Raw genomic sequence first — 27489 nt, 5'->3', positions numbered from 1 at the left:
CCTGGGCCACCACAGTGGAGCATGCAAACTTAACCACTCGGCCATGGGGCTGGCCCCCATACCAATAAGCTTAAGCATGGACGCAAGAGGCATCCCCAGAAGAGATCCAGAAAGTTCACTCCCAAAAATAATCAAAGAAAGCAAAGGCCTTCATTGCATAACAAGCAATGAAGGTTGAGACAACAAAGTCCACTTATGACAAACTCCCCTGAATCCTGACACAGCTGGACAAAAAGAGCGTGTCCTGGAACCGCAGTCTACTTGACTGGCCACCAAGATGCGTGCTGCTACATGCATCCTCCAGATGGTGGGACCAGAAAGGTCACAAAGTCAAGCTCTCAAGACAGAATAAGACAAAAGCAAAAACCTCATCTGATATGCACATTAACAGCTTTAGCCATGACTTGGGTCTCTTGGAGCCAGAATAATACCTAGGAGGGGGCTACCTCGGGGTTTGGGATTGTGTGTGCTTTACAGAGTACCTCGTCATTGCACAGACATTTTCTTGAAGTTGGCGGAGGACCTGTGTCATCTACGCTGTTCTGTGACCAACTCATCCTTTACATGGGGGACTTCTTGAGGTGGCAAGCACCCTAATGACTCTTAACTACTCGACCCGCACCCACCACATTTGCAGCCTTTTTGGCTTCCAAGAAGCCCTTAACGACAGCTTTCACCTCACATGCGTATTCCCAGACCACAGGCTTATGGAGATGCACATGTCTTATGACAAATGACAAAAAAGACAGAGACAAGGAAAATAATTACTCTCTCTGGGAGGAAAAGGATCAATTAGTACTCAACCAAATCCTGGAATTGCTGAGTCCAAGAAGTTAGCTTCACCAATATTTTCTCCTGCTAATCTAAATTTAGAAAAGCAAAAAAATTCACCACTGTCACTTCCATTGGACCCTCCAGGCAGAGATCCAGGAGACTGATGTGGTAAGAACTCTTACATCCTGCTAGCTCTTCTCAGGGGTCCAGAATCTCTCAACTGCGGTAGTCCAGGAATGAGCAGTGTCCAGCCAGTGAAATTTTATCCCGTCCTTGTTGCCAGCCTGTAGGTGAGGAAGACAAATCCTCTACCCTCTGGGTCCTTCTGGCTGGGCTACGACTTAAATTTATATGAGACAGAATAACAGGAGAAAATCAAACGAGTTTAATAACATGTATAACATGGGGAAAACCAAGGAAAACTAAGTAACTGCTTGAGATTTTTACAGCAAGCAGATACTATATTTATCAATGTTTATTTATTTTTTGAGGAAGATTAGCCCTGAACTGACATCTGTGCCCATCTTCCTCTCTTTTATATGTGGGACGCCTGCCACAGCATGGCGTGATAAGTGGTACGTAGGTCTGCACCCGGGATCTGAACCAGTGAACCCCGGGCTACCGAAGTGGAATGTGCAAACTTAACCACTGCGCCACCAGCCTGGGCCCTATCAATGTTTAAAAAGCAAAAAAAAAGTTGTAATTTTTGAATTGCTGCTTGGTTTTCTATTCCCTTAGCTTTCTGTGTCCCTGAGCAGAGACAGAGAGAAGAGGGTGAGTCCTGTCCATTTCCTGCCTCTGCTTTGCTATAGATGTTGCTGTGGTTCAGAAGACAGACCACGTGGAGTTTAGGTCCCAGCAGATGCCGCCACCCCAGTCCTGGCTTTTGTATCTTCTTGGTGTTTTACTGGGACAACATAATGGGTACTGCTTGCATTGATGCCGTGTTGACTCGGAAGTCTAGGGTTTGATTTTTCAAATGACATTGGAACTTTGTTGGTTCCGTTAAGCATCTTATAAATAATTTTGATGTTAGGAGTTTTGAATTGCTTTTTAATTTTATTTTTGTTGTTTTAAATAGTTATTAATAGAAGCAAGGGAATGGAGGGAATCTTCTAACTCAACTCTTGCTTAAAATAGTTCTACTTTTGGTAGGATTCTAGATTTTTCTAGATTTGTTAAATGTTTCTAAAAATGTTTGGCATAAGTGTTAACTTCATGTGTCTGTTGTATACAAGCCAATTTTTTTTTCTGTTTCTAAGTTAAGTCAGTCGTGAGCAATAACAAGAAGCTGGTAAGTGAATAACTGCTGCTGCATTTGCTTCAGGCATTAGGTTACCAAGGTGAACCACAAGGTATAAGAATTCTATTTTCCCTTTCTTTTCAAATCAAGAGTTGTGGAATTTGATGTGCATGAATCATGCTATTATTTTTTTCCTATAGCCTATGTAGATGATGTCATTAAACTAGACTTTGGCTTTTAGATCTTAGTTTAAAATACTAGAATGATTGGCTAAGTGATAATTACGTGTATTTCATGTGGAAAAGGAGTGATATGCTTGTCCTGAAATAAGCTGATCTGATCAGGAGGAACCTTATCCTGAGCATGGCAGGAAATAAACTTGTAACACCAGTGATATACAGTGTAGCAGTTATGACTGGGGCAAGATGAGTATGAGAGGGAGTACATGTAAAATGTAAATTATAAGAAGTTTGAGAGAAAGTGGTTTTGTGATCTTTGTGAGAGCTGGAGGTGGGAATATTGGATAGACATATAGATGTGCCTGTATTTTAGGAAGGCATACTTCAAAAAGTAGGGAAGACACGGATATGAATTGATAAGAATGGTATACCAAAAGGGAAGTCAGTTTAAAGAAAAACGAAAAAACTGCTCTCAAACTAAAGATAGATAGGTGGTTGCTTCTAATAGATATTCAGACTTAGAAATTAGAAGACAAAAGTTTTGAGAAATATGCAGAGCCATTAGCCTATCAGCAAATATAGAAAAAGTAAAGTAACTTAATTTCTTTTAAAATCTACTTAGTATTAAAACTAATTTTTAATGAAAAAGCTCTTTAATCTTTTATGGCTTTTGCCGCTATTCTCTAGACCTGCACTATCCAATATGATAGTCATCAGCTACGTGTGCTAGTGTATTGGGCAACGCTTATGTAGAACATTTCCAACATCACGGAAGTTTTTATTGGGGAGTGCTGTGAAAATGAGACACATTATTACAAAAGCTAGTAACAGTAAGTAGGGGAAATTTTCTACCCAGAAATTTTCCTAAGGAAGAACTAGGTTTTTATAATACCTATGAAACATTGGTGTGTGCTTTTTTGTTTTGTATTTTGTCCTTTATTTTGAAATAATTTTAAATTTACAGATAGGTTGCAACAATAATACAAAGAGCCCATTCACTCTCTGGACCATTTGAGAGTAACTTGCTCACTTGATGCCCCATCAGCCCTGAGTACTTTAGTCTGTATTTTCTACAAACAGGGAAATTCTCCAGTGTAACTATAATCCCATTAAAATCAGGAACTTAACAGTGATACAGTAGTACCAGCTAATCCTCAGATCCTGTTCAAGTCTTACCAGTTTTCCCAATAATATCCACTATAGAAGAAGGATCCAGTTCAGAATCACACATTGTTGTCTTTGACTTGATCATCTTGATACTTTTGAAGAGTATAGGCTAATTCTTTTCAGGAATATTCCTCAATTTGGACCTGATGTTTCTTCATAGTTAGATTGAGAATATACATTTTGTTTGGAATACCACATAAATGGTGCTGTATCCTTATTCTGTCATGTCGGGAGGTACACAATTTCCATGTCTCATTTCTTGTGGTATTAACCTTGATCACTTGATTAAGGTAGTGTCTGTCAGTTTTCTCTACTATAAATTTATCTGTTTTTCCCTTTGAAGCCAATGAGTATTTTGTGAGGAGGAGGCACTTGGAGACCATGTGACTATCCCATTCCTTGTCAAATTTTCACCCACTAATTTCAGCATTCATTGATATTTCTTGGCTGGATTATTACTGTGATGGTTGCCAAATGATAATTTTCTGTTTTCACCATTCCTTCCACATTCATCAATTGACATTCCATTGTAAGGAAAAGCTTTTCTCCCCATTTATTAATTAACTTATATTAATATAGACTTATGGATTCCTATTTTATTCAATGACTTATTATCTATTAATATAATTTCTTAATTTGATACTGAATTTGTCCCAGATTTGGCCAGCAGAAGCCCCTTCACATTGGCTCCTATATCCTTTTGACATGTCCTGTCATTCTTTTCTTTTTTTCTTTTTTTTTTTTTTTAGATTTTTTCCCCCCTTTTTTTCCTCCCAAAGCCCCCTGGTACATAGTTGTGTATCCTTAGTTGTGGGTCCTTCCAGTTTTGGCATGTGGGACGCCTCCTCAACATGGCCTGATGAGCAGTGCCATGCCCGCGCCCAGGATTTGAACCAGCGAAAGCTTGGGCCCCAGAAGCAGAGTGTGCGAACTCAACCACCCAGCGTGGGGCCAGCCCCTGACATGTCCTGTCATTCTTTGATTACCTCCCTTCCTTGCTTTCTGGCACAATAAGATGTTCAGGTGTTTTCTTGTACTTTTCCTGCCCCAGTGCTGGAATCAGTCATTTCACCAAGAAGCCCTGGTTCCTTTTATTGGAGAATGTATTTAGAAACCAGGTCTGGACACTAGGTGTGATGTTCTACTGGGGCATCACTGCTCCTAGGCCCTCTCAGTGGTCAGAGCTAGGGAGTATGCACATGTATATAAATATGCAAACGTATAGCTACTCTTAGACGTGCGTCTATATCTGCATTTTCTCTGTGTGTGTATATATATGTATGTATATATGTATACATAAAATTCTGAGTTTATACTTCTACCTCCAATTCCAGTCCAACACCTTAGAGTCCAGTTTAGTTTCCCCATTTTCGTGTTTGTAACTCCCTTCTCTGACAGAGAAACTTAGCTCTGATTATTCTTAATTTATTTACTTAATTGATCAAGCCCCTCTAATGTACCCAGTCTTTCTTTCCTTATGAGACCATGTGGATGACAGCCTTGCTCAGCACCACCTAATGGTTTTTAGATTGAATTATTCAGGAAGGTAGGAAGTACAGTGTATCATCATCATTTGCAGATTCCATATTTGCAGATTCACCTACTTGCTAAAATTTATTTGTAACCCCAAAATCAGTACTTGTAGCACTTTATGGTCATTCATGGACATTCACAGAGGGGTGAAAAATTTGCGTTGTCCAGTACATTCATTCCCTGTTGAGGTCAAACAAGGAGATGCTCTGCCTTCTTGTTTCAGCTCTCATGCAGGAAGCAAGTGTCCTTTATGCAGTCTATTTAGTGCTATGTTTTTTTGCATTTTTGTGCTTTTATTGGTGATTTCACTGTTTTAAATGGCCCCCAAGTGTATTGCTGAAGTGCTTTCTAGTATTCCTAAGTGCAGGAAGGCTGTAATGTATCTTATGGAAAAAATACGTGTGTTAGATAAGCTTTGTTCAGTCATCAGTTATAGTGCTGTTGGCTGTGAGTTCAGTATTAATGAATCAATGATATAATACATCCAGAAAAAGGAAGAGGAAATTCACCGATCTGTATGTGAAGTTGCTCCAGAAAGTGCTAAGGTAACATCTAAGTGCATGGCGAATCTATGGAAAAGAGGGAAAAGTGGGTAAATTTGCGAATTTATGAGATGACAAAGATAAAAAAGGCATAGTGGAAAGCATCATTGTAAGGCTGAAGGCCAAAGAAATTTCCCATCATGATGCTAGGATAAGGAAAATATCCTTCATGGCTCAAGGAAAAGTCCTTCATGGCTCGTTTGCATGTTTCAAAAGATAATCCTGCGTGAAAAATGTTAAACTTGCAGACAGTGCAAGTTCCACAGATCAGGAAGCTGCAGAAGAATTTTTAAAATACTTGCTAAACGTTATACAGGAAAAGGGTTATGTGGAAGAGCAGATTTTCAATTCTGAGACTGGTTTGTTTCCTGAAGACGTTGATGAATAAACTTATATTAACACAAATGGCATCTTGATTGATGGAAATGTTGTGACCAGAGGCTCACAGGAACCTAACCCTATATTTCCCCTGAGAGCAACAGTTTGGTATTCACTAATTCAGTATTTGTGGTGACTTTATAGAACTTAACTACCACAAATAACAATCGTTGACTATAGTTTTACCTTTCTAAAAAAGAAAACTGTTGATTTTTATTCTTCTTGTAAAATTGGCATCACTTAGTATCTTTAGTTTTAGTATGACTTGTGAAAAACCATGTTACAAAATCAGAATCTTACCTTTTCTACCAGTTTATGATCGGTCCCATCCTTCCTCTCTTACACATAGATTTGGAAATCTCAGAGTAAAGGTTTTCTTTTGCCTGTTGTTGTTTCTTCCTTTTGGCTATTGTGAATAATGCTGCTGTGAACATTCGTATACAAGATTTTGTTTAAAAACCTGTTTTAAGGTTTTTTGCATATATATACCTAGGAGTGGAATTGTTAGGTCATAGAGTAATTCTATGTTTAACTTTTTGAGGAACCACCAAACTGTTTTCGACAGCAGCAACATCATTTTACGTTCCTACCAGCAATGTACAGGGTTTCTCCTCATCCTTGTCAATACTTGTCATTTTCCCCTTTTTTGAGGAAGATTGGCTCTGAGCTAACGTCTGTTGCCAATCTTCCTCTTTTTGCTTGAGGAAGATTGTCGCTGAACTAGCGTCTGTGCCAATCTTTCTCTATTTTATGTGGGATGCTGCCACAGCATGGCTTGATGAGTGGCGCTGGGTCTGTGCTTGGGATCCGAACCTGCAAACCCTGGGCCACAGAAGCAGACCACACGAACTTAACCACTATGCCACCGGGCTGGCCTCTCCCTTTTTTTTTTAAATAGCCATTCTGGTAGAAGTGAAGTGGTATCTTATTGTGGTTTTTATTTGCATTTCCACGATGACTAATGATGTTGAACATTTTTTCATGTGCTTGTTAGCCATTTGTTTGTCTTCTTTGGAGAAATGCCAATCAAGTCTTGTTCCCATTTTTTGATTGGGGGAAGGGGTCTTTTCATTGTTGAATTTTAAGAGTTCTTTATATGTTCTGGTTACTAGAGCAATATCACATATGTGATTTACAAATATTTTCTCCCATTCTGTAGGTTATCTTTTCACTCTCTTGATAGTCTCTTTTGAGGTACAAAAATTGTTAATTTTGACGAAGTCCACTTTATCTATATTTTCTTTTGTTGCCTGTGCTTTTAGTGTCATATTTAGATAGGATTTTGGGGAATCCATTTCCAAATCAAGATCGTAAAGACTTACTATGTTTTCTTCCAAGAAATGTATACTTCTAGCCCTTATATTTAAATCTTTGATTACTTTTGAATTAATTTTTATATACTGTGTGAGATAGAGGTCTAACTTCATTCTTTTGCATGTGGTTATCCAGTTGTCCTGGCACCATTTGTTGAAGAGCTTATTTCTCCCCACTGAATAGTCTTAGCACTCTTGTCAAAAATCAATTGACCAAAGATGTTTGGGTTTATTTCTGGACTCTCAATATTATTTCTTTGATCTATATATGTCCTTATGCTACAACCATACTGTTTTGATTACTCTAGCTTGGTAGTAAGTTTTGAATTTGGGGAGTATGAGTCCCCCAAATTTGTTTTTCTTTTTCAAGTTGTTTTGGCTATTTAGGGTTCCTTGCAATTCGGTATTAATTTTAGGGTCAGCTTTTTTATTTCTGCAAAAATAGGCTTTTGGGATTTTAATAGGGATTACACTGAATCTGTAGATTGCTTTGGGGAGTATTACCATCTTGACAATTTTGTCTTCTAATCCATGAAGCCAGGATGTCTTTCCGTTTAGGTCATCTTTAATTTTTTTCAGCAATGTTTTGTAGTTTTCAAGGTACAAATCTTATGGCTCCTTCATTAAATTTACTCTGTAGTATTTTATTCTCTGATGCTATTTTAAATGGAATTTTCTTTTTTTGGTGAGGAGATTGGCCCTGAGCTAACATCTGTTGCCAGTCCTCTTCTTTTTTTTTTTCTCCTGAAAGCCCCAGTACATAGTTGTATATCTGTATATCCTAGTTGTAGGTCACTCTAGTTCCTCCATGTGGAATGCTGTCACACCATGGTTTGATGAGTGGTGTGTAGGTCCATGCCCGGGGTCTGAACTGGCGAACCTTGGGCCACCAAGGCAGAGCACGTGAACCTAACCATTCGGCCACAGGGCCAGCCCTGTATATGGAATTTTCTTAACTTCATATTTGGATTGATTATTGCTAGTATATAGAAATACAACTGATTTTGTGTGTTGTTCTTGTATCTGGCAATTTTGGTTATTTATTAGCTGTCATAGTTTTTGTTGTGGATCTTTTAGAATTTTCTATATATAAGACCACGTCAAGTGAATATAGTTTTACTTCTTTCTTTCTACTTTGGATTCCTTTTATTTTGATTTTTCTTCCCTCATTGCTCTGCAAAAACGTCTAGTACAGTGTTGAATGGAAGTAGCAGAAGTGGGCATTCTTGTTTTGTTCCTGATATTGGGGGAAAGCTTTGGAGTCTTTTCTTGTGAATATAGTGTGGGTTTTTCATAATACTCTTTATTATATTGACGAAGTTCCTTTCTACTCCTAGTTTGTTGAGTGTTTTTGTCATAAAAGGGTATTTGATTTTCTTAACTGCTTTTTCTGCATTATTGGAGATGATCATGTGTTTCTCACCTTTATTAATATGGCATATAACATTGATACATAGACTTCTAAATAGCAATTAATTAGCTGTTAGCTTCTGTTTTATCCCATCTTTTGCATCATATGTAGGGTTTATTATGAATGACTGTTCATCAAGATTATATTGTAGGCATCTCTTCAGGATATCAGGTGTTAAATGAGATTATCTTTTTAAAAATCAACTTTATTGAGGTATAATCAATCTTCTTACAATAAAATCTATTAATTTTTCGTATACATTTGGATGAGTTTTGCCAAATTTATATAGCTGAGTAACCATCACCACAACTGAGATTAGAACATTTCCTTAACTCCCGAAAGTTCCCTTGTGACCTTCTCAGTGGTTCCTCCCCCTGCTCCCCTGTCTGGGCCCCAGGCAGCTATGGATCTCTTTTCTGTCACTGTAGATTAATTAGATTTGTCTTTTCTAGAGTGTTGTTTAACTTGAATCATATAGTATGTACTCTTTTCTCTGGATTCTTTCACTCAGCATGATGTTTTTGACATTCATCCATGTTGTTAGGTATATTAGTAGTTCCTTTTTTTCTTTTTTCTGAGTAGTATTCTATTGTGTGAATATACTACAGTCTGTCTTCCACATGTTAATAAGCATTGTTTCTAGTTTGATTCCTTCATGAATAAAGCTGCCAGGAACATGTGTATACAAGTCTTTGTGTAGATATATGTTTTTATTTCTTTTAGGTAAATCTTAGGAGTGGAATTGCTGGATGTTATGGTTTAAGTGTATGTTTAGCTTTATAAAAACCTGCCAGACTGTCTTCCATAGTTTTACACTTTACATTCTCATCAGCAGTGTGCAAGAATTTCACTTCCTCTACATCCACACTTGATATTGTCAGCCTTTTAATTTTTTAGCCATTTTAATGGATTTGTGGTGGTGAATCATTCTGGTTTTAATTTGCATTTTCCCAATGACTAATGATGTTGAGCACCTGTTTATGTGCCTGTTGGCCATTTGTATATGTGCTTTTGTGAATTGTCATCTTAAATCCTGTGCCCATTTTTTTGTTGGATTATTGTTTGTTAATATTATGCATGAGTTGTAAGGGTTTCTTATATATTGTGGATACAGTTCATTAATCATGTATATATTTTACAAGTGTTCTGTCCCAGCCTGTGGTTTGCTTTTTTGTTTTTTTAATGATGTCTCAAAGAACAGAAAGTTGCAATTTTGGTGAAGTCTAAATTATCCCTTTTTTTTTTTTTTTAAATGCTTCCTGCTTTTTGTGTCAAATCTGAGAAGTCTTTGTCAGGGACCGGCCCCGTGGCTGAGTGGTTAAGTTCGTGTGCTCTGCTTTGGCGGCCCAGGGTTTTGCCAGTTCAGATCCTGGGCATAGACATGGCACCACTGGTCAGGCCGTGCTGAGGCGGTATCCCACATAGCACAACCAGAGGCACTCACAACTAGAATATACAACTATGTACTGGGGGGCTTTGGGGAGAAGAAGAAGAAGAAAAAAAAGAAGATTGGCAACAGATGTTAGCTCAGGTGCCAATCTTTAAAAAAAAAAGTCTTTGTCTATCTGTGGTAGATAGAATCCTAAGAAGACCTCTGATGACCCACACTCTTGTATTATTTCCTTCCTGTGAGTGTGATGGGATTTTACTCCCGTGATTATGTTACATGACAGTCATGCATAGCTTAGCGATGGAGATAGTTCTGAGAAATGTGTCCTTAGGCGATTTTGTCATTGTGCAAATATCATGGAGTGTACTGAAGGGGAGCAAAATTTGCCACCCCAAAATGCGTCTCTTTAACTTGAGGATTATTTCAAGCCGACTATTTTATTTTTTTTTTGCTTGGCTTTACATCAGTATTGTTGTTATTTAATGAGATACAGTAAATGCACTGTCAATAAAACTGGAAAAGATATTTATTAATTAGGCTGATTATTTTTAAGAAACAAGGCTCAGTTTTTTTTGTTGCCTCCCCCATAACTGCCTACAAGAATTCAGATAAAAAAAACCTCTCTCAGGAACCATGCTATCACCTTAGCATAACATGAAGTAGGTGGTAGATAGGTAGGAACCTTCTTAGAAAAGCCTGTTTGTTGGGCCCCGCTCTGTGTTCTTCTGTTTCTGTGTGGCCAAACACATACTTGTTTTCCAAACATTTCCTTCTTTTCACTTACCTGTGAGTTGCCTCCCTTCCATTTGAAGTCCCTGACTCTCCCCACCCTCAACATCTTCTTTTGTCTTTAGCTAAGGATGGTATTAAGGTGAGGGCTTTGGCAGTTTTGGCAGGTTACTTGTGTTCCTGGGTTTTTCCCATGTATGTGGTTAAACTTGTTTGTTTTTCTACTGTTAATCTATCTCATGTCAATTTAATTCCAGCCAGAAGAACCTAGAAAGGTAGACAAAAATTTTCTTCATCCCCTACAGTACATACACAAGTGTAGATGGTATAGCCCACTACACACATAGGCTGTACAGCACTAATCTTATGGGACCACTGTCGTGCATCATCATGCAGTGCAGGACTGTATGTGGCAAAAGGGATATTAAAGGTGTAATTAAGTTACTAATAAGTTGGCTTTGAGTCAAACAGGAGATTATGCAGAAAGGCCTAACCTAATCACATGAACCCTTAAAGTCTCAGTCCAGAAGTCAGAGCCAGGAGAAGTCGTGAGAAGGATTCAGCAAGAGGGAGATTTTTCCATTGCTGGCTTTGAAGATGGAGGGTCCACATGGCAAGGATTGCAGATGGCCCCTAGCAGCTGAGAATGGCTCCAGGATGAGAAGTAGCAAAGAAACAGGGACTTTAGTCCTACAGCTGCAAGGAACTGAATTCTACCACAACCATGTGAACTTGGAAGAGGTCCTAAGCTTCAGATGAGAACACAGCCTGGCAGACATCTTGAGTTTATCCGTGTGAGATTCTGAGCAGAAAATCCACCCATGCTCTGCCTGGACTTCTGACCTCTAACTTAGTGATGTTTTTTATGCAGTAATATAAAATTAGTACACCGTGTCAACATTGTGAAGTTTTCTCTTATGTGTTCTTATACTTTCAGCTTTTACATTTAGGTGTAGATTTAATATCCTTTCAAGTTAATGTTTGTGTATGGTATGAAGGTAAGGGTCAAAGTTCATTTCTTCCATATGAGTATCTACTTGTGCCAGCAATGTTTGTAGAAAAGACTCTTCTATCCCCATTGAATTGCCCTGCATCTTTGTAGAATGTCAGTTGATCATATGTGTGTGGTTTGATTTCTGGATTCTCCAGTCTATTCTCTTGATTTATATGTCCTTATACCCATAGCATACTGTCTTATTCAGTGTGTCTTCCAACTTTCTTTTTCTTTATCAAAATTGTTTTGGCTATTTTGAGTTCTTTGGATTTCCATGTAAATTTTAGAATCAACTTGTCAAATTTTACAAAATTCTGCTGAGAATTTGATTGGGATTCCATTGAATCTGTAGATGAATTTGGGACAAATTGACATCTTAACAACATTGAATCTTTTGATCCATGAGCAAATTATCTCTCTTCATTTGTTTATTTTCTTTAACTTCAGCAGTGTTTTGAGTTTTCTTTTTTTTTTTTTTTTTTTGAGGAAGATTAGTTCTGAGCTAACATCTGCTGCCAATCCTCCTCGTTTTGCTAAGGAAGACTGGCCCTGAGCTAACATCCATACCCATCTTCCTCTACTTTATATGTGGGACGCCTGCCACAGCATGACTTGACAAGCAGTGTGTAGGTCTGCACCCAGGATCTGAACTGGTGAACCCCGGGCCACCGAAGCAGAATGTGCGAACTTAGCCACTGCGCCACCGGGCTGGCCCCTGTAGTTTTCAGAGTACAGATCTTGCACATCTTTTGTTAAATTTGTCCCTAAGTAATTTGCATGTTTTTAAAATCCTATTATAAATGGTATTTTGAAAAATTTCAGTTGTAAACTATTTATTGCTAATGTATAAAGATACAGTTGATGTCTATGTTTATATTTTATGCTAACCTTGTATTCTGCTATTTTGAAAAACTTAGTAGTTTTGCTTTTTTGTAGACTTCTTAAGGTTTTCTATCTATAAGATCACGTTCTCTGTAAATAAAGACAGTTTTACTACTTCTTTTCCAATATAGATGCCTTTTTATTTATTTTTCTTGCTTTATTTCACTGACCAGGATGCCCCAATGCAATGTTCAGTAAAAGTAATGGGAGGGTGTCTTTGCCTTGTTTCTAATTTTAGAAGGGAAGCATTCAGTATTTCATCATTAAGTGATGTTAGCTTTAAGTTTTTCATAATGGCTTTTATCAGGTTGACAAACCTTTCTTATAATTCCCAGTTTGCTGAAAGGAGCTTATTCGGATGATTTGGATTATAGGGAGAGAGAGTGCAAAATGGACTTACTCTTTGAACTCAGATATTATTCTAACTTTCTTTTTCTTTATCAAAATTGTTTTGGCTGTTCTAAGTTCTTTGCATTTCCGTGTAAATTTTACAATCAGCTTTACAACTTTTCTCCAGATATTTTTCTAAACCAGTAATGTTTATTTCTTTGTGCAGCATTTTTGATACATTATTCAGATATATTTTCCAGTTTATTAATTCTCTTGTCAGCCGTGTCTTCTCTAGTGGTTAACCCATCTACAGAATTTTAGATTTCAGTGACTCTTTTTTATTCTGAAAGTTCCATTTGGTTGTTCTGCTTGATTTTATTCTTCTTTTTAATGCTTTTTTTGCCTTAGTTATGGTTTTGATGCTTTTCTCTTTAATCACTGTTAAACACACTTATAGTCTTTATGAGACTGTTCTGTTTTCTGAATCCTGTGCATTTTGTCTTGAGGGTCTGCCTTTCCGCAGTGATTTTACTTTTGTTTCTATTAGAGATGTCTAGTGGTATCACTGGCATGGGCCAGTTTTGGTAATTTCTCATCAAGAGGTTCCTGGATCATATGATAGAGTGAATTTAGACCCCAAATCGCTATGAAGCATATGCCTCTAGTTTCAAATTCTCAAGGGGAGCTTTTTCCTCCCCTTACCCACAGCTCAAACAGAGGCAGATAAGCTTTCTAGTCTTCTTGTTCATGCAGGTGTTTTGGGGTTTTTTTTTTTTTGATCCATTTCCATTGAGAGCATAGGCCTTTGAGTGCCATAACTTTGGAAGAGGTCTTGAATCCAACTCTCCACCTTTCTCAAGAGCCTTTTCTACTTTTCTCCTGCTTCTTGTCTTCTTTCTTCTACTTCCCTTGGTTACTAAAATGTCTTGACAAATGCTTCTCGGGCCAGTGCAGAGGTCAGCACGTGCTTCCAGCTCTGGCTTTTGGTTTGCTCTTTGTTTCATGCTGATGACAGTTTTCTTTACTTTCTTGAGTACTTAGCTAAGCTTTTCAAAGTATGTAAGCATTTATTCAGCATTTCTAGATTTTTGTAGCTGGAGAATTTTACTAGATTTTCTAGATTGCTGTATTTCAAGATAAAAAAGATAAGACTGTGCTTTAAAGATTGAGTTTAATTTACAGAAATATTAGGTGTCAGCCAAAGTATAAAATTACTTTTTTTTTTTTTTAAAGATTTTATTTTTTCCTTTTTCTCCCCAAAGCCCCCCGGTACATAGTGGTGTATTCTTCCTTGTGGGTTCTTCTAGTTGTGGCATGTGGGACGCCGCCTCAGCGTGGTCCGACGAGCAGTGCCATGTCCGCGCCCAGGATTCGAACCAACGAAACACTGGGCTGCCTGCAGCGAAGCGCGCGAACTTAACCACTCGGCCACGGGGCCAGCCCCAGTATAAAATTACTTTTTACATATTCATTTATTAATTTCTATTTTTAAATGGCAGCTCCTCTTTAAAAAAAGAGATCAGGAGCCTGATTTTCCTGTCTACTTCCTTAGGAAACAGAAAGGCAGAAACCTGGTGAATAGCAAGACCAGTGGTTGCTGTAGTAAGCATGGGACTTTCTGGCAGTGGCTCTGTTAACTGAACCATGGCAGTGTCTAATTTGCTGCAAGATTTTGTTTCCTATTCTTGGAGTAAGAGGTTCTGCTACATCAAGGAATTGGCTCTTTCAATTTATTTTATTCATTCAGTCAGACAGTGATTAGAAAGCCTCACTGGCTATGTACATTGCGCCATACTTAGGAGTTTTGTAATTATATGACAGTTTTGATACATTTCAAACAGTGCTTTTGAAACTTTCCGTTCACCTCCTTCTGGAGGAAGCCCATTTCCTCCTGCGGCTATTGACATACGTTGTTTATAGGCCCTATTCAACTAGCAGATGAGAGCAGAGATTTGGAATCAGATATACCTGGGTTTGAGTCTCAGTATTGTCACCCCCCAGTTGTTTGACTGCGGACAAGTTATTTAACTGCTCTGTGCCACAGTTTCTTCATCTGAGAAACGAAGCATCTATTTCCTGGGCTTGTTTTGATGATAATGTTAAATAATGTACAATATACACTTGGACACAATGCCTGACACATAATAAGCACTTAATAAATGGTTATTATTCTCATCCTTGTTCAGCTGCTGCTTTTTGAGATGTCTGGTTATTTCTTTTTTCTTTTAGCATGCCTGGTTTTTCCTTTTTTACTGAATGACTTTCGAATGTAGTTACAGTGGAAGCTGACATGTTAGAAAGGAGAAGTGCATTGAAAGCATGAGGCTGTGCACAGACCCAGCTCTAGTGGTAATCAGCCACTGTATTGGCGTCTTCCAAGATTTGACCAAGTCTGTTTTTTCAAAGATCCAGGCAACATTCCTTGGCCTTGAAAAGCAGAAAAGTGCCCAGAAAACAGAAATTAAGCAGTTATTGATGCACTGAATAGTAAAGAGTATTATTTGTACTTAGTAAAGAATATGCTGCATGTTTGCCTGAGGTTTTATTTAATGCATTTTAAAATTTACTGTGTTTTTATTTTCCTTTTAAACCTTACTGTCAAGTTCAAGAATAAGCTGAACTAAAAAGAAACTAATATCTTAGGATAAAGAAAGATTCAAATTAGTAGGCTATACCACAGTATTGGTGGAGTTTTTCTCTGTGTTTTGAACTAGAGAAAAGACTTATAGGAAGAAAGAGTCCTTTTATAGATTGCTTGCAGTATTCTAAGGGCTCTGCTAGGCTCTGTGGATATTGTTAAGACATGATTCTTAGCCTCAAAGATCTTACTGTCAGTTGAGGGAGGCCATAAACAGTTACAGTAGTTTGTGACACATACTTTGTTAGAGGTAATAATTGACTCTGGTGGCTAAGGGACAGGAAGGTATTGGGACTCTTGGATTTCCAGCTTGGACAAGGAGGAAGACAAGAGTTGGCAAACTGAGCTGCTGGCGGTTTTTGTATAGCTCACAAACTAAGAATTGCTTCACATCTTTATATGGTTGAGAAAAATTAAAAGAAGAATGACATTTTATGATGTGGGAATTATATAAAATTCAAATTTCAGTGTTCATAAATACAGTTTTATTGGCCTGTAGCTATACTTAAACTTTACCTGTTGCTTGTAGCCACTTTGGTGATACAACAGCAGAGCTGAGTAATTGTGACAGAGGCTATATGGCCTGCAAAGCCAAATATTTACTGTGTGGCTGTTTACAGAAAAAGTTTGCTGATTCCTGGGGTAGATGGCAATTTTTATCCACTGAGATAAGCAGTTAAGGAGGAACAGATAGAGAGGAAAATAACGTATTTCTAGGAGTATGGGTTGTTTGAATCAGAGGTGCTTGTGAGCTATGCAAGTCTAGAAGGCAAGGTCATGTATATCTAGGTTCTGAAGAGATTTTGAGGCTGGAGTTAGATGGGGGAAGAAAAGATGACATCCAGATAGGTGGATGGGGGGAGTGGTTCTTAGCCCTGGCTGCACATTGGTATCATCTGGGGTGCTTGAAAACAACCAAAAACCCCCAAACAAACACTGCCAGGCACACTTCCTACCCCTGACCCCTGAGATTATGATGTACTTGAGCTGGGATGGGGGGATATTTAAAAAGTTCCCCTACGGATTCTAATGTGCAGCCAGCTTTGGGAACTACTGGTGTAGAATGAGAAGGTTGAGGATGGATCCAACATTTAAGGGGCTGTTCTAGATCTACTGAGAAGAAATGCTGATTGAGTAATGATGGGAATTGTGGGAGTGGTCAGATCCTGCAGTTTGGTGGAGTAAATAAGGATTGGGAACTCCCCTTTCTAGATCATTGTTGACTCTATCAAGAGCAGTTCCTATGGATACTAAGAGAGGGTGTATGTCAAAGGATTTGAGGTTAGGGGAGGAGAGAACACTCAGTGTGAACTATTGAGAAGACTGGGAGGGAGGGAAATAGGAGAGAGTGATAGCTGGGATGGGAAGGCATTGGAGCTGTAGTTTGTTTAAGAGAGGTTTTTTTAAGATGATACAGCCTTGAGCCTATTTATGTACTAAGGGAGTCAGTACTCAGAAAGGAAACTGCCTGAAATGACAGTATCAGTTGCTACCATTCAGTTTTCACAGAAAGAGCTAGATTTTGAATAGTTCTTAGAATAATCTTAATATTTTAGCCTTTTTTGGAATTGTATGCAACTGTGCTTCCTACGTTTAGACACATTACCAGTATAGCTGGAAAGAAATGGACATAGGATTTAGAAACAAGGCCAACAACTGTTCTTTGCTCACCCTGTCACTGTCATCCTGTCGGAGGCATTGATCTCATCTGTGAGGACAGGACGGTGAACTGAACAGGCTCCATAACAGACTTCTAAAAGCCTTTAGTTTAAACTAGTACAACTTGTAATTAAATAAATGAAGAAGCTGAGCTTATGAAATGTCTTAAAGTCCACTGCCTGATCTTTTAGTTCCTTAGTACCTGAGCATGCGCTTCTTTTGAGAACACCAGTGGTTTGGTTATGATTCACCCCGGGTGAATTTGGGCACATAGTATACAAAAAATACCACTTCATTTTGCCATTAGAATATTTCTTTAGGGAGCTGGCCCTGTAGCTGAGTAGTCAAGTTTGCATGCTGTGCATCGGTGGCCCAGAGTGTCACCAGTTCAGATCCTGGGTGGAGACCTAGCACCATTCATCAAGCCATGCTGAGGCGGTGTCCCACATAGTAGAACTAGAAGGACCTCCAGCTAGAATATACAACTATGTACTGGGAGGCTTTGGGGAGAAGAAGAAAAAGAAAAGATTGACAACGGATCCTTAGCTCAGGGCCAATCTTTAAAAAAAAAAAAAAAAAATTAGGAGCAAAATCTAGCATAAAGTCTTCTTTTAATGTTTTTATTATGTACAAGTAGTAGCTAATAGTTAAATAATGCAGGGATGGTACAGAGATCCCACCATTGTTAACATTTTGAGGGTTTTTATTGGGAGTCTTTCTTTTCCCCAGTGGTTTTTGTTTCTACATCAGTGTAAATACACTTAATATATGTGCCAGTTGCGTTCTCCGGAAAGCAGATTGAGGTGGAGTAGGAGAGAATAGGGCTTATTGGGGAGCGATGCCTGTGAAGAAAAAGGGAAAGGAGTGGATTGGGCATGGGAAGCCATTAGACTGCAGTGCACACCTGACAAAGTCTCTGGCAGCCCAGATTGCCTGATAGAGGAGTACCTCACTGGATGGAAATGGCTAGGCCATTGTACCACCACATTGCCTAGTCATTGTCTGGGGCCGTCCTGAGGGAAGGGTGCCCTCAGCTTGAAAGCTGAGGTGGATTCTGAAGGAACTAACAGCAGGAAGCTGTCAGCTAACCACATCCCTTGTAGCTGGGCAGCAAGTCCTTTCTTGAAGGGATCTGAGCAGTATATCTTTGTGTCTGCCATGACATAAAATGTTCTGTCCTGCTTACACCCATTAGGATGGCTACTATCAAAAAAACACAAAACAAGTGTTGGTGAGAATCTGGAGAAGTTAGAACCCTGTGGACTGTTGGTGGGAATGTAAAATAGTATAGCTGTGGTGGAAAACAGTGTGGAGGTTCCTCAAAAAATTAAACATAGAATTACCATGTGATCCAGCAATTCCACTTCTTGGTATGTACCCAAAAGAATTGAAAGCAAGATCTTGAAGAGCTATTTGTGCATCAGTGTTTATAGTAGCATTATTCATAATAGTTAAAATGTGGAAACAACCCAAAAGTCCATCGACAGAGGAATGGATAAGCAAAATGTGGTATATACATACAGTAGAATATCATTCAGCCTTAAAAAGGAAGGGAATTCTGCGATATGCTACAACATGGGTGAACTTTGTGGGCATTATGCTAAGTGAAATAAGCCAGTCACAAAAAGACAAATACTGTATGATTCTACTTATATGGAGTACTCAGCGTAGTTAGAATCATAGAGACAGAAAGTAGAATGGTGGGTTGTCAGGGGCTTGGGGTAGAGGAGAATGGAGAGTTATTGTTTAATAGGTATAGAGTTTCACTTTTACAAGATGAAAAGACTTATGAAGATGGATGGTGGTGGTGATGGTTGCACAACAATGTGAATGTAATTAATACTGCTGAACTGTACACCTAAAAATGGTTAAGGTGATAAGTTTTTCATTATGTATATTTTAACACAATAAGAAATGTAAAAAAAATGTGTCCTGCTTTTTCTGTTTATCATAAGTGAGTTATTTTGTAGTCTTCATAAACTTTTTAAATGGATACATAATATTCTAACAGTGCTTACTTTATATATCCATTTCCTACGACTCTAAATTTTCCATATTAATAAAAATACAGCAATGCTATCTTTGTATGAAGTTCTTTACTGTATTTAGGATTGTTTTCTTTAGGATTGTTTTCTTTGAATAGATTCCCAGAAGTAAAATAGATTGAAAAGTGTGAACATTCTTAAGGTCCTTCATGTTGAAAGGCCTTTTACAGTGTCAGTGCAAGGTATAAGCAACCTGTGTCATCAGGTTTTCAACAGCTTCAGATCTTTTCTTAAGCTTGGGTCATTTGTAGCTGAAAAATGGTGTCTCTTCATTTCTGAGCTACAGTCCTGTATAGTGTTTAGTGAGCTGTGAATTTCAACTCATTCCTCCGTCCAAAAGAATGGAGAAGATAATGATGATAATGAGGGCACCAGAATCAGAATGACCACGTTCAAATCCTGGCCCTGCTGTTTACCACTTTGTGACCTTAGACAAGTCTCTGTGCATCACTTTGTTCATGTGAATAACAAGACTAAAGATAGCATCTACCTTATAGGGCAGTTTTGAGGGTTAAATGAGGTAGAACACATAAAAACACTCAGTATGATGTCTGGCCCATTGTTTATGCGTAAACAGATATTATTTCAATATAAATTTGATTATTTTAGTATTTTAAGAAGTAGAATGGGAGAGAATATTAAATTCAGACTATACCCTTTTTCCAAGAGAAAAATCTGAGGCCTAAATACGTTAATAGATGTGGCCTGGGTCACTTAGCTAATGCGTTGCAGAGCTTAGACCTGAAGCTGGGTCTTTGACCAATGCAGGGTTTTTCAACCTTGGCATTTGGGGATAATTCTTTGTTATGAGAGGGCTCTCGTGTAGATTTATGACTTGTATGACTATCAAAACTAGTGTCAGATGTTGCCAGATGTCCCCTGGTGGGACTAATCCAAGATAAGGGAGAAGTGCTTCATCCTGCCTCCACTGGAAATACCTAATTGCTCATTGAATTTGGTTCTCAGGAGCTCTTCAGTGATCTGAACTAACTACTTAAGATGGAGCTTTGTCCTGTGGCTCCTGGAATCTTCAGTACAGCTCTGTGTGACATCTTGTTGAGTGTGCTCCTCTACTGGGAACAATCCGTGGTGTTTAAATAGAGCTCTTCTATCTTTGTAAAGGTTTTATCCTTTGGTTGCAGGTGGTACAACTGAAAAAAGATATTTATGGAATTCCGATGAGTGGTGATGGATGATGCAGTTCAAATAACTAAGGTACGAGAAATAAAACCAGAGCTTGCAAGGAGGCTTTGTCACCCAAGTTAGTGTCCTCACAAAATAAACATAAAGTCAAGTTCTCTCCTATTCCATTTATTTCCAAGCTATAGGAGTAGTTTATTTTTTTATGATTAAAAGTGTTATAATTATCATTGTTTAAGGCAGTGGTTCTCAGCTTGGTCATCAATCAGAATCACTTAAAAAACTTTTTTAAAAAAAGACCCAAGTCTGTGCCCTGCCATACTGTCCTTGTTGAATTAAAGTTTCTATGAGTGGAGCACAGGCGATCCTGATATGCATCCTTGTTGAAGAACTGATGCACTGAGAGATTCAAAGAATGCAATACTCAGTCTATGTAGCATCAAATAACTTGTATTATAAAGGAAAAACAGATTTGTATTCAGCTTTCCCATTGCTTTAAGTTTTAAGTGGTAGTGCAAACCAGCACTACAGCTTTGGAAAACTTGTGGGTATTTTCTACAGAGCTAAACATACATATATCCAATGACCCAGCAATTCCACTCCCAGGTATTTACCCTTGAGAAATGAAACTGTATGTCTACACAAAGACTTGCATATAAATGTTCACTGTAGCTTTATTTATGATAGACAAAAATATTAGAAATAGTCAAGTGTTCAAAAATAGATGAATAGATAAATAGTGGTATATTCATACAATGGAATTCTAGTCAGTTATAGAAAGGAACAAACTACCATACAGCAACATGGATGAATCTCACAGGTACAAGGTTGAAGCAAAGAAGCCAGACAAAAAAAATTAGATGTAGTTCAATTACCAGAAGATATGATGATAGAAGTCAGACTAATGGTTGCTCTGACAGGAGGTGGGAGGAGGAGGTATGAGAGAGCAGCACTGAAAAGCTTTTACGTGTTAATGTGTTTGTTTTATCTTGTGGTAAAATATACATAACATAAAATTTACCATTTTAATCACTTTTAAGTGTGCAATTAGTTGGCATTAAGTCCATTCACATTGTTGTGCATCCATCACTACCAACTCTCTCTAGAACTTTTTCATCTTCCCCAATTGAAACTCTACCCCTTAGACACTAACTCGCCATTCACCCTCCCCTGAACCCCTAGCAGCCACTGTTCTGCTTTCTGTTTCTCTGAATTTGACTACTCCAGGTACCACATTGTCGATGCAAATAACCAATACCCATCCTATAGATAAGAGGGGTAAGATGAGTTTTACTTGAGCCAAGCTGAGGACTACTAGCCCAGGAAGGCATTCCAGAGAAGCATGGTTTATACGTTTTTAGAACAAAGAACATAACATCAGACATGCCCAGGATACATATTCATCAAAGTTTCAAAGAGGTATTTAGCTACAGATTAGCAGGTCAACGTGACTTTGATGTCCAAGAAAGGAAACTTATCTTCTGGAGTCTGATACTGGCATCATAGGAAAGGAAGTATGCATTCTTATCTTCAAAGAGTGCATTCTTTTACTTTGAGATAATGTTTAATGCATCCTTTACTTTAACAGTTAAAGCATATGTACAGTGTATCTTTGATAGGCCATAAGTTAGGCTTCTTTGGTTCAGGCCGAATCAGGTTTAAACCAGAATAGTTACTCCATAGACCTCAATATGTGAAAATTTCTTATTGACGTATAAAGGGAATCATACAATATTTGTCCTTTTGTGTTTGGCTTATTTTACTTAGCATAGTGTCTTCAGGGTTCTTCCATGTTGTAGCATGTATCAGAATTTCTTTCGTTTTTAAGGCTGAATAATATTCTGTTGTATGTATATACCACATTTGTTTATCCATTCATCTTTGAGTGGACGTTTGGGTTGTCTCCACCTTTTGCGTTGTTGTGAATAATGCTACTATGAATATTGGTGTATAGATATCTGTTCAGATCCCTGCTTTCAATTCTTTTGGGTATATATTAAAAGTGGAGTTGCTGGATCAGATAGTAATTCTATGTTTAATTTTTTGAGGAACCACCATGCTGTTTTCCACAGTGGCTGCACCATTTTTACATTCCCACGAGCAGTGCACAAAGGTTCCAATTTTTCTACATCCTCACCAACAGTTATTTTCTGTTTTATTGATAATGGCCATCCTAATGGGTGTAAAATGGTGTCTCGTGGTTTTGATCTGCATTGCCCTAAAAATTAGTGATGTTGAGCATATTTTCATTTGCTTATTGGCCATTAGTATATCTTCTTTGGAGAAATGTCTATTCACGTTCTTTGTCCATTTTTAAAATTAGATTATCATAGTTCTTTTTCAAAAGTGAGATTATACCATGGATGTTCTATAACTTGTTTTTTAAATTCTGATTCTTGTTGTAATATGCTTACACAAAGTTATAAAGAAGAAAACTGCAAGAGAACCTGAAATAAATGTGTTCTTCAATTCCTATCCAACTCTGCTGAGACAGTCTTTAATTGTTTTGAGACTTTTTGATGACCTCCATAATTCTAGATTATATATTTATGTTGCTGTTTCTTTTTTTAACCTTTAAAAAAAATCAACACAATTTTCTGCTTCTCCAATATGAAAGATGAAGATTTACCTCACACACTCCCCATCTGATTCTTGCATTACGTTTTGTTCTTCTGTTAAGTATTAGTTTCCTGGGGTTGCTGTAAAAAGGACTACAAACTGAGTGGCTTAAAACAACAGAAATTTATTGTCCCACGTTTCCAGAGGCTAGAGAGCTGAAATCAAGGTGTTGGCAAGGCAGGGTTTCTTCCTTCTGAGGAAAATAAGGGAGAGTCTGTTCTTTGCCTCTCACCTGGCTTTTGATAGCTTCAGGCATTTCTTGGCTTATAAATGGCATTCTCCCTGTGTCTTCATATTATCTTCCCTCTAAATTTATGTCTGCCTTTGTGTCTGAATTTCCCTTTTTATAACTGTACCAGTCATTGGATTAGGGTCCACCCTAATGACCTCATCTCGGTCATCGGCAGAAGCCCTATTTCTACCTATGGTCACATTCACAGGTCCTGGGTGTTAGGACTTTTGGGAGGACACAAATCAGCCATAACAAGTTGGTTACTTTTCTAACTATCAGAAGTGCTCCAGAACCTTTGTTTTTTGTTGTGTTAAGTTTGAACAGTATTTCTTGACTCCCTCTCTTTGTTAGATGAGATTAGTACCCTGCCTTTCTGTCAGATACAGTTTTCAATTTAACCTAGCAGAATTGTTAACCTCTGCATTCTGTCCTCAGAACACAACCAAGCCTTTCATGGTCTGTCCATAAAACTGGAAAGCCAGTAAACAATATTTACATTATTATAGTAAGTAAATACTGTGTACTGTCAGGCCAAACATTGTTTCCTGGGTTTATATTTCTTTCTCTATAGGTTCAATGTCATGGACCCTGGGCTGTTCAAATGAGAAAATGAAGAAAAAATTACTTCTCTTCTTGAAACTATCAGTTGCTTCCAGTCATATCTTTATTTCATATTTGGACCATGACTTTCTTTTTTTTTTTAAGATTTTATTTTTCCTTTTTCTCCCCAAAGCCCCCTGGCACATAGTTGTATATTCTTAGTTGTGGGTCCTTCTAGTTGTGACATGTGGGACGCCGCCTCAGCATGGCTTGATGAGCGGTGCCGTGTCCACGGCCCAGGGTCTGAACCGGCGAAACCCTGGGCCGCCAAAGCAGAGCATGTGAACTTAACCACTCGGCCACGGGGCCGGCCCCTGGACTATGACTTTCTTTTATAATTTTTTCCCTGGGGTTTCTAATTTTATTTTTTCTTATCTGTCTTTATTATTAGCTTTCTTTTCCCCAGGCTCTCAATCATACACATTCTAGTGTGTCAAGACCCTGCTCCAGTTTGTACTAATTGTGTTTTAGGCTATGTGCACAGCTGTTTTCTTGGGATTTTCCTTACTGCATTTTTGAGTTGGATCCAGTCCACTGATCTTAGATCTCAGTCTTCCTTTTTTTTTTCATTAATTTTTTTTTTTAATATACTGGAATTAATTCTCAAGTAACTTCATGAGAAAAAGAGTACATGGCAGATAAAGTTTGACTCTTTTTGATGTCTCTTATTCCCCCATGTTTGAGTGATGGTTTGGTTGGTTATAGAATTCTAGGTTGCAGATTATTATATTCCCTCAGAACTTTGAAGTCATTGCTCTGTTTCCTCTGACAAATCCATTGTTGCTCAGAAGTAAAAATTTAGTCTCATTTTGTTTCCTGTAGGAAATTTATTTTCTCCCTTCTCTGGAAGCTTCTCTTTTATATTCCCTATATTCTAGAATACCATAATGGTGTACTTGGTGTAGGCCCCTTTAAACTGAAAACTCATGTTTTTTGTGTGTAATGAATTGTCTATGTTACTTTCTTAGGTAATATCCTCCCCTCCGTTTTCCTGCTTCTTTCTGCCGGAAACCCTTTTTGATATTAGGCCTTCTGGATTGATCATGTAATGTTCTTCCTCTCCTGTTTTTGAACTCTTTGACTGTGGTTCTTTTCTGAGAAATTATCATGACTTTATCTCTCAATGCTTCTATTGAATTTTTTTTCAGTTTGCTTAAAAAATTTTCTAGAACTGTTTCTTGTTTTCTGATTTTTAAAGATTGCATTCTGTTTTTCTCTCTGAAGATAGTAGTTTTTTGAAGTTTGATTTTTTTCCTGGAATATTCCCTTTTTCCTTCAGTCATTTTCTTTTTCTCCTTGTTTATCTTTGTGTGGTGATCCTTGTCTGTTCTTTCTTTCTTTTTTTTTTTTTAAGATTTTATTTATCCTTTTTCTCCCAAAGCCCCCTGGTACATAATTGTGTATTTTTAGTTGTGGGTCCTTGTAGTTGTGGCACGTGGCATGCCACCTCAGCATGGCTTGATGAGCGGTGCCATGTCCATGCCCAGGATTTGAACCAGTGAAACCCCGGGCCACCAAAGCAGAGTGCGCGAACCTAACTACTCGGCCACGGGGCTGGCCCCTGTTCTTTCACTTTTAAGAATGAAAGTTAGAAAGTTGAGTAAGAGTTGTAAGTACATAGGCTGGGCTTGTCAGCTGGCTGTTACACTTTAAAGAATGCAGGGTTTTGCCCTGGAATATGTATCAACTGCTCCAGGTTTATAGAGTCAGTGTGTTTACTGTTTTCATAAAACCTTCCCTCTCACACTCTTTTTTTTCTCTCTGAGGGTTAACACCTGACCATAGCATTAGTTCCTTTATTTTGTTCTTCTTATCTCTCCAGCTTTATTTAGCCATTGTTGTGTGTTCTTTCTTATTTTTTCTTACATTCTTTCTTATTTTTTAATGTACATCCCTGCTTTTGAACACTATGTAGTCATTAATGAGTGTGAGGTAAGATTATATATACTGACATCAAAAAATGACCATAAAATATTTTAGGGCAAGGGGCCGGCCTGGTGGCGCGGTGGTTAAGTTCAGCTTCAGCAGCCTGAGGTTTTGCCAGTTTGGATCCCGGGTGCCAACATGGCACCGCTTGGTAAGCCATGCTGCAGCAGGCATCCCACATATAAAGTAGAGGAAGATGGGCATGGATTTAGCTCAGGGCCAGTCCTCCTCAGTGAAAAGAGGAGGATTGGCAGCAGTTAGCTCAGGGCTAAACTTCCTCAAAAAAAAAAACCCAAAATTTAGGGCGAAAAAAAATCAAGTTTCAGACTTCTGGTTCATGATGGCAGATTAAAAACATTTATTTATGTTTTCTCCCTTATAACACTTCATTGAAATGGTAGTGGAGGAATAAAAAAGGTTTAACAATGAGAAAATGGGAGTAGGGCTCATTGTAGGTAAGGGATTTTAAGGTTCGTGAAAAATAGGGAATTGATGGAAGAGAGGAACTAGGTAGAAGAAGCCATAGCCTGGAGAACTCATAGAGTGGGCTCTGGCTCTGGAGAGTGGTGGTAGGTACCTTGTGCAGAAGTAGGAGAGGTTCAGGACCTAGAAATGCTGGTAGTGAAGCAGGCACTGACTGAAGAAAATTTACTTAAAAGTTTGGGGCTACCCCGACGTAACCCAAGCCAGGCTGCCTAAAGTCAGAAGATTTCTAGTTTATGGCAGAAGAACCCCTCAATAAGCTCGCAACCCCTCACCACATCCCATAGTGGCTGTGGAAATGAGAGACAGAGTGAGCTGTTGTTGTTAATATAAATTTGTTACCGATTTCATCCTCATCACTACTTGTGCAAGTTTGAAGTCTCAAGGAACATGTGGAACACTTCTTAGGGAAAAAGTTTGTGTAAAGTCTTAGGAATTTGAGTTTTATAATAATGAGTTGTATTTGAGTTCCTCATCTTGAAGGTGTACATTAAGGTAAGGGCTTGATCTGAGCCATAAAAATCAAGGCAAAGAAATGTATAAATTGAATACAAATAAATGGTCATTTTGGTCATAGTAAAGGATTAGTGAGTACAAAGAAACATAAGGAACTCGTGAAGAGGGAAACTTGGATAGTGCCTGCTGTGTACTAGACGTTGTGATAGGGGGCTTACATTATAACATAGAGATAGAGTTACATGTGTATTACATATATTATTTTATAATACAGCAATCCTCTGATAGTAGTGGGAGAGATTGCTGTTTTAAAGATGAGGAGATGAAAACTCGAAAGTTAAATACCAAGAGCTTTTCTAAGCTATAGGAGTGTCAGTGCTAAGATTCAAATGTAAGTTTGTGTGATTCCACATTCCACGCTTCTTTTACTCCACCCTATTGCCTCTCTAAGGAAATAATTGCTTTCTCAATTTCTTGTGTATGATGAAAAATATACTAGTATGTTTGTAAACCAAGCAGTGTTAGTCTTTTGTTCGTCACGTGTATTGGGCATTTGCTGAGTGAAGTAGAAGACTTGGATTTTGTTCTCAAGGAGTATATAGTGTAAGTTGGGGACATGAAAAAAAAGTTTGCTTGTGGGCCGTGAGTTCATTGAAGACAAGGACTGGTATTAATTGGCGTTCTAAACCCAGCACTTGGCACAGTGCCTGACTTTTCAGTGAAGGTTTGTTGAGTGAATGAACTGGAAAATGAATACATGAACTTCAAGATAAGGACTTTGTGTTTTTCTTCCTTGCATCCCTAACATTTAGTGCAGTGCTTGGCC

At 38.2% G+C, this 27489-nt stretch overlaps 1 protein-coding gene across 7 annotated transcripts in view; it reads left to right on the top strand.

Moving 5' to 3' along the window:
- PTPRA (protein tyrosine phosphatase receptor type A) overlaps positions 1-27489 on the top strand; it is a 167530-nt gene that overhangs the window by 40507 nt on the left and 99534 nt on the right. For 3 of the 7 annotated variants that reach the window (XM_070247789.1, XM_070247794.1, XM_070247788.1), the window contains exon 2: positions 20350-20422. The exons of the other annotated variants lie outside the window; for them this stretch is intronic. In XM_070247789.1, the coding sequence (XP_070103890.1) occupies positions 20396-20422 (27 nt within the window). In that variant the 5' untranslated portion in view covers positions 20350-20395. The remainder of the gene's footprint in view (positions 1-20349; positions 20423-27489) is intronic. 7 annotated transcript variants of the gene reach the window in all.

Source organism: Equus caballus, chromosome 22 (genome assembly GCF_041296265.1).
Source record: "Equus caballus isolate H_3958 breed thoroughbred chromosome 22, TB-T2T, whole genome shotgun sequence".
Lineage (NCBI taxonomy): Eukaryota > Metazoa > Chordata > Mammalia > Perissodactyla > Equidae > Equus > Equus caballus.
The sequence above is the reverse complement of the archived record's forward strand: the minus strand, read 5'-3'. Positions and strand labels throughout refer to the sequence as shown.